The sequence below is a fragment of the Dioscorea cayenensis genome, chromosome 17, assembly GCF_009730915.1.
Source record: "Dioscorea cayenensis subsp. rotundata cultivar TDr96_F1 chromosome 17, TDr96_F1_v2_PseudoChromosome.rev07_lg8_w22 25.fasta, whole genome shotgun sequence".
Taxonomy (NCBI): Eukaryota; Viridiplantae; Streptophyta; class Magnoliopsida; order Dioscoreales; family Dioscoreaceae; genus Dioscorea; species Dioscorea cayenensis.
The window spans coordinates 17,698,643-17,706,344 of NC_052487.1; the positions used below are offsets into that span (position 1 = coordinate 17,698,643).

At 38.0% G+C, this 7,702-nt stretch overlaps 1 protein-coding gene across 1 annotated transcript; it reads right to left on the minus strand.

The window, feature by feature from the left end:
• Nucleotides 1-5,907: 5,907 nt before the first annotated feature.
• Nucleotides 5,908-7,447, minus strand: LOC120280959 (transcription factor bHLH162-like). Its single transcript, XM_039287923.1, has 3 exons — nt 7,232-7,447; nt 6,808-7,119; nt 5,908-6,102 (listed from the first exon to the last, which is right to left on the minus strand). Exons 1-3 carry the CDS (start codon nt 7,355-7,357, stop codon nt 6,022-6,024), a joined length of 519 nt encoding a protein of 172 aa, XP_039143857.1. The 5' UTR covers nt 7,358-7,447; the 3' UTR covers nt 5,908-6,021.
• Nucleotides 7,448-7,702: the final 255 nt, after the last annotated feature.

The window sequence follows — 7,702 nt, forward strand, 5'->3', positions numbered from 1 at the left end:
TTAAGAACAATTTCGCTCCTTTTGGCAAAGGCGACAGAACATGTAGATGGCGTGTTCCTCCGTGATTCAATGTCAAGTTCTCTATTCGCGGCACCGTAATGGTAGGAAACATACGAGTGCTACTCGGTGAAAGGAAAGAAAGAAAAAACTAGAGTTCGAACTGGACGGATCGTATTTTCAATGGCAACATCACTGGAAGGTGGAGACGCAGATGCATGGGCGAGGCACGGCAACGGGCGTCTCAAGGTCGCGGAGGGAGAAGACGCCGCCGGGAACTGCGGAAGCTGCTCTTTTTTAAAAAGGCGCAGAATTAAAATTTTAAAGATAAGATAAAGTGGCAGGTAAAAATCTATGGGCGTGATCGCACCTAATAAATCTGGTGCATTCATGTCCGCACCATGCGCCCACGCAGAGTTCGTAATTTCTAAGCTCACCTCCGGATCCAAACCTCGAAATTTACACCGCCCTACTTCGACGTGAGCATAACCGCTTTCAGCATAGGTTAAAGTGATAATGAATAGTACTTATACAGCAAAAGTGGATGAATTCCTTGTAGCGTAGAGCAATGTGGTGCTAAACCTTTAGTAGTATAGAATAATGTTTTGAAAGCTTGATATGGGCGCTAAAGAATACTGCCTCTAGCTAACTCCCCATTTCAAAATATCTGACGGTAGAGAGAGAGCGGAAAAATGAAGCATTGCACGCCGAGATCTGGTGCCTTGTGGGCTATGAACTCAATTCCTAGAATATATAAGAAGTGACTTACGAGGAACTTTGGTGAAATAAAAATTTCTATGAACCGAAAGCATTCCTTGTTGTAAATCAACTGCGCTCACAAATCACATTACCTTCTTGAAAAGCGAGCAACTCTAATCGGGTTGGCACATCTTTCGACGCGTCGCGAAAACACAGGAGTATCTAAGTGCTCTGGACTTCGCCTAAGTTTTTCATAGAAATGCGCACTGTCGCACTTATATAGGTGAGATCCATCGGTGTACTATTGCAAATTAAATACTACCATTCAAAAATTGAACTATATGGAATTCATTAAGAATCAAATCTTCATCCTTTCTGTGCGACATATGCGATTACACTCATACACCGCATAGGAAGGGATAAGAAACAAATAACGTGTATCTCCAAACAGCAATGACTTGTTGTTTTTACCCATATGAACCTATTTCTTTGGATTTACCAATCACACGGGTCGAGTTACTATCATCGCCATGAGTTTTGTTATGGGCAATAATCCCATTCCCTCGAAGGTCTCACACGCGTTTTCTACCTAGTGCTTTAGTTAAAGGATCGTACCAGATTTACCTCACTGATCTTCACATGGCTTAGTGATATCACTCCATCTTCGTAGCAATTGCCTAACAATATTATGTCTTAGGCGTATATGCCTACTCTTATCTATTATGTGATTTCACTCTTTGGCTCTGTACATAGCGACTACATGCCTACTGCGATGAATTGAGGCGGAAGAAATGGTTTCTTCGAAAGGAACGTCACGAGGAGAATTCCTAATCCGATGCCTTCGCTCACTGCTTTTCTCAGCTGCAAGCAAATTGACTCACCATTGTTGATTTCTGTCGCGGCAAGAAGTTTGTTTTGAAGACTTCCAAGACAACTGCAAGTACCTCCTAAAGTGGAAATAAATCCACTTGTCGACTTTTGTTTCATCGAATCGAAATCCGATTATTGCTCGCATCGCTATACTCTTCAAGTCTCAGCGGGATAACTCGTAAATACTAGTCCAAAATCATTAGTTCCTTTCAAAATATTTTGATATCCTCATCGTGGCAGTCCAATGATCCTTATTTGGACTATGTGCTATATACGCATCAATCAGATAGCTGCAGATAAAGCAATGTCGGGAGACGTAGTACTGAGTTAAGTGAAATACGTTAAACTACCACCAATTATCAGGTGTATTCGTTTTGAGAAACACTAATCCCTTTATTCTTCCTTAAATGAAAGAAACATGCATGTCATGGAGTTGAGACAGAGCTTGCAATTAAATTGATTATATTTCTTTAATACCTTTTCATCATCGTTTCTTTGGCTGAAAGCATTATTCCATCATCCGATGAAATTTTAATTCGAGAATAAAGAAGTGTACGCTTCACCCATGTCCTTCTGCAGCGTCTACGATGCGAGAGGAATTCTTTGTCCTCCTTTCATATTTCGAACGAAAAGTACCATAAGCATATGCATCTACATATAAAACAAATTATAACACCCACCTTTCGTTAGAAAATTTGCCGTAGATACATTTATCGATCTCGTTTATAAAATAGCCATTGGAAACTAAAACATGATTAAATGTCATGCCATTGTTTTGGTGCTTGTTTTGAGCCTATATAAAGATTTCAGTAAGTTTGCATACCTTATGCTTGTTGTTAGAATCACCTTACCTATGGCCGATCCATATAAATTTCTCCTTCGAGACCTCCATTAGAGAAAGGCGCCTTAACATCCATTTTGATGTAATAATTAAAATCATTAATAGCGACTAATGCAATTAAAATTCGAGATGGAAGGAAATTCTAGTAACAGAGCATAAGTATCAAAGTAGTCAATGTCTATCTTTTGAGGCCATCAACTTTAGCTTCACCAATCTGGCTTTTATATTTGCTCTGATAGACCCATCAGTTTCAGTTTCTTCTTGATCCATTTTGCAACCTATAGTTTTTGAGCAGGTGGAAGATACTACTAATTCCCAAGTATGAGTTAGATAAAAATTGACTCTAATCTCACTATGATAGCTTCTTTCCAAAACAAAGCATCAAAAGAAGTGATAGCTGAGGAATAAGGATTGAGGGTACATCCTCCACGTGAGAGATGCACTGGAAATCTATTTTCCAAAACCCCACTGTTCTTTCCTAGTCCTTTTACTCCTTCTCATTTCAAAATCGGAGGCTGTTAACATTCTAATCGAATCAATTGATGAGAAGAAATATGAGGGTGAATATTGCAGTGTTATCACCACTACGATTTCAAAGGAGAAAAATATATATACGATGCAGATTTTTAGATTCCACAGTCAGTATTAGGTTTCCATACATATGTACACCTTAACAACCAAGGAATCTATGCATAGACTAGGTAAAGCATATCCAATTAACATGCAATCATGAAAGTTTTAGGGACCAATCCTCTCTTTTTAGAATCGAGGTAAAAGAAATGCTTTTGCTAAGCAACCCTGAAACCTTAAGATATTTTAAATTAGAGTGCATGTTATCCTTTCCATTAATTCAAAAGGGTTTTACCAGCTTTTCTTAGAGGAATTCCCATTTCTGATAATATGGATCAGTCGATAAAATGAAAGCTTCCTCCCCATAAAGTATTAGGGCACTTTCGAACCAGTCTTTACATAGCATTCATCATATCCTTAAGAGTTACATGCTCTTTCAGCTATCCGGCTATTCCAGTAGAAGCAGGTGAGTAAGGGGGAGTTGTCTCATGTATTATGCCATGTGGTTTCTGGCTGAAAAAGGTTTTCAAAATATTATCTTCTACTCTCCTCCCTCTATCCGATCCTAAGTCTTTTGATTTCTCATTTGCAGTCAGATTCCTCAACTTCATTTTAAAATTTCATAAACATTTCACATGCTTTCATCTTTTGAGTCTAAGCAAAGTATAAGATCGAGATATATCTAGAGTAATCAGTCGACAAAGGTAATATAGCCGACTACTTTCCTCCTCTGATGGGTCATCAGAACGCTTTAAATCACCCTAAATCGCGAATGAATTAAACCCTAGTAACTGCAGATTCCCTTTCTGTTGAAGGTTTTAGAACATTTTTGGTGCGATCGAGATTCTGTCACAAACTCTCACATTTGCTCGATTTATTGGGATCCTATTATGCCTTGTGAATCAACCCTAGTTCTTTCATTCTCTTGATGTGCGATTCACATGTCCCAATCTAGCACGCCATAAATCAATTGAATTCACCATATGTAGCGAGGAAGAGGATGCTTTATTTCCATTGTTAACATCGAGTACATTGAGAATAAATAAACCTTGACTACTGATACCCCTTCCCGATGAAAAACCATTCTTAGACATTATTAATTTATCCTCGACCAAAGGCCACTTTAATTTCCAGCTCTTTCCAAAGCAATGAGATGTGACATATTAGATTAGCTGCGTAAGATCGCATGCAACCACACTCGGTCTGTAGAATAAAGTCTTTCTGAAGTAAGTTTTAGAGAGTACCTTCCCTTTCTCAAGAACCGGAGAAGGAGATGAATCTCCGTGATACTTGTTCCTCACCTTTGGCTAAAAGGAATTACAGGATTGGAAAAGCATTCCTATCGGTGCTATTATGCGTGGCCTGCGTGACTCACATAATCCAGGTCTTTTCGCAGATCCGCCACCATAAGTGCTTTGGAGACAGCAGTGCAAGTGATTATCATCATTGCCTCCTTGCTGCTAAGCTGACTCTTAGCGCTTGTCCTCTGGATTCTTTCTCAAGTGGCGTTGAGATCGCATTAACGCCACTGCCACAAACGCAACTTACGCACCTTTTCTAGTTTGAAAAGTCGGACTTGAAAGTGGGAAGACCATCACTCCTTTTTCGTCTCAGTTGAATCTTTATGGGCAGCCCTTTGAAATTATTTACGGTCTCGTCTTTGATTTCTTGGGATTCGTTGAAATTCCTCGATTTTGTTCGATCCTCGCTTTCGATGAGATTCGCCTTGGATGGGGAGTTCTTTAATCTTGTCTGCGTGATGCACTTTTGCACGAATATTCTTTTCTCTACGATTCTGGAGTATGTACGATGATGTCTTGAGAGTCATGAGTTTCCTTTTATGCTTCGATGTTGTGTGTGAAGTATGTTTCCAAAAGATTGGAAGGCGCTCGATGAGGAAATGCCTAAGAGATCTAACGCATGGTACGATGATTTCTTCGTCGCAGCATCAATTTGTGCGAACACGATAATTCAAGTGGATTTCGAGGAAGCATGCGCACATCCTTGTCTCTGATCCATTTGGAAATCGAGAAATTTCTAATGCGTATCGATTCCTGCAAGATCTTCAACTATGTTTCTTGTCTTAGTAGATCCGATTTCTTCATTGTCTTGAGATCCTTGATGGTATCTGATTCTGTTTGGGAGAGTCTTTGAGGATGGTATGTGACGGATCTCTTCATTTCTTTCTCAGTTGGCGGTTCCGCGTAACCGATGTCGAATCCGGCTTTAGTTGTTCCGGAGATATATGCGGTTGAACATGTCTGGCCCGGCCCAAGAACACCCAACCATTTACCATCGTTTAGAAGCGTGCGGTAATTGATCGATCACTTGAGGACATCGAGGGTAAGCTTAAGCCGGAGGTGGTCGTCCCCAGCGTTATCCATAAAATTGTTCTTAAGATTGTTGAAATCTATGATCTAATGTTGGAATGACGAGGCAGGATGACGATGGGCGGGGCGTCTGAGGCTTGTCATAAGAACAATTCGCCTCCTTTTGGAGTGCAGCGGGGAACCACCGGATGGCGTTGTTCTCGGGGATTCAGCAGTCGAGTTCTCTGTTCGCACCGAGCAGAGAATTTTATCTGTGAGGTGCTCGGTTGGAATCGAAGACCACAGAATTTTTAAGGTGAATGGGGCAAGGTACAAAAACCTATGGGCGTGTTGCGCAGCCAAATGCAGAATTAGATTCATAATCAACACCCGTCGCCTCACGTGGGATGGGAATTTCTAAAATTTAATTCCAGGAATCAAACCACAGAATTTTTACACTGCGCTGCGTGAAACATAACCACTAAAGCGAGGTTAAAGGATAATGAATAGTCTTTATATATAAAAGTGGATGAATTCGCATAGGCCAAGCGTGTGATGTAAGCGCTAGTAGGAATGTTTTGGAACAATATGGGCCTAAAGAATATGGGCCCTCTAACAATCATCTCCAAATTAAAAACAAACAAAAATAAACGAGTTAAAAATGATATCCTGAACTGTTATTGATTCTCAATTCCAATCACAAAATACAAAAAACCAATTGCATGCATGCAAACATTAATTCCGAGTATAACCCTGAACAACCTTCTTCAATCTCTCCATAACTTCATCAGCTTCAAAACCATTATTCTCAGCAACCTAAATCACAACAAGAACAAATTAAATCATATAACCTGGATGCACTTATACAAATATTTATATATATTTTACTCCCTCTATTCTTCTTTAATAATCAAATTTACCTAATTAACACTGATTAAAACGTTAATTGAAGTTAGTTGGTAACCTATAATTTATAAAAGTTACATAAACTTTTTAATATTACTCCTATTTAAAATATGCTTTGAAAATTATATAACTGAATATAATTTATTGGAAGTTGTAATAATACATTAATTATAAAAAATAATTTTTGAAAAACAATATTTAATGTTATACAAAATTTCTAAATAGATAAGTAAAAACTAATATAAATTTTTTTTAAAATATACTCCATCCGTTACTTTTTATCGTGATTAACTGAATCTCATGAAAAAAAAAATTAGTTATTTCACAAAATTTTATAAAAAAATAATTATTTTTTGAAAATTACCTATAATTTATAACTTCATATTTCTCTCTCATATTTAATTCCAAAAAAAAAATTAAATAGATTATTAAGGATAATTTTGAAAAAATAATAATAAATACTTCTTAATGTTAGAAAATGACAAATAAAAAAAAATGAATTTATGACAAATTAAAAGAAACAAGGGAGAGAGAGTACCCAGTTAAAAGTAACTGAGGGAGTATATATATAAGAAATTAGTGAAGAAGAAGACTAATCATTAGTAATTAGGTTACCAAGCAATGCACTATGATAAAAGCCACTTCACCGGAGACGAAGTTGGCAGCCAAGATCTCCAACCCCTCCTCTTCAAGAACCCGGAGAACCTTCGAATAAGCTGAAAAGCCACCACTGAAACTAAGAAGAAACACAGATAATCCAGAACCCATGTCCTGCACCTCAACGCCCATTTTCAAGTTTTTCTGCTGGCTCGTTCCTTCATAGCAACCCAAACCTTCTCTGTTCTCCTTCATCCTCTCCACCCTCATTTGAAGCTCTTTGATATACTTCACCGCTTCATCCAATCTCTCAGGCATCGTCACAGCTTCCTTTATCATGCGCATCATATATTTAACAACAACTCATATTCATAAATTAAATCATTTATGCTTGCATGCATGCATGTTAATATATATATATATGTATATAAACAAATTAAACCTTAGTGTTTGGTGAGTAATTAGGGAGGAGGGAATCAAGGTTGGACAAGAGAAGCTTCATGTGGTCCCTTCTGTTCTTCTCCACTATCTTTCTTTCAAGCTTTGGTGCAGCCTTGTCTATCTCCATCCCTCTCTCTCTCTCTCTCTCTCTCTCTATATATATATATATATATCTTTCGAGGAATTGAAGCAGACAAAGCAAGAAGGACACTTCATTTATATCTATATTTGTGTGTGTGTGTATATATATATATGATAGATAGGGAGAAGGACATGATGTGAGGACGAATATGGAACGCTCATGATCGGATGAGTTTGAGAGGAAATATGTCAAGCTGTAGCGGCCCATTAATTGGACGGAGAAAGCTTACCTTTCAATTCAACACACTTTTCACGATTTTGTTTTTAGTTATTTATTTTATTGTGAACGCGGATGTTTGAACAATATTTGAATATGAAGGTAATTAATGTG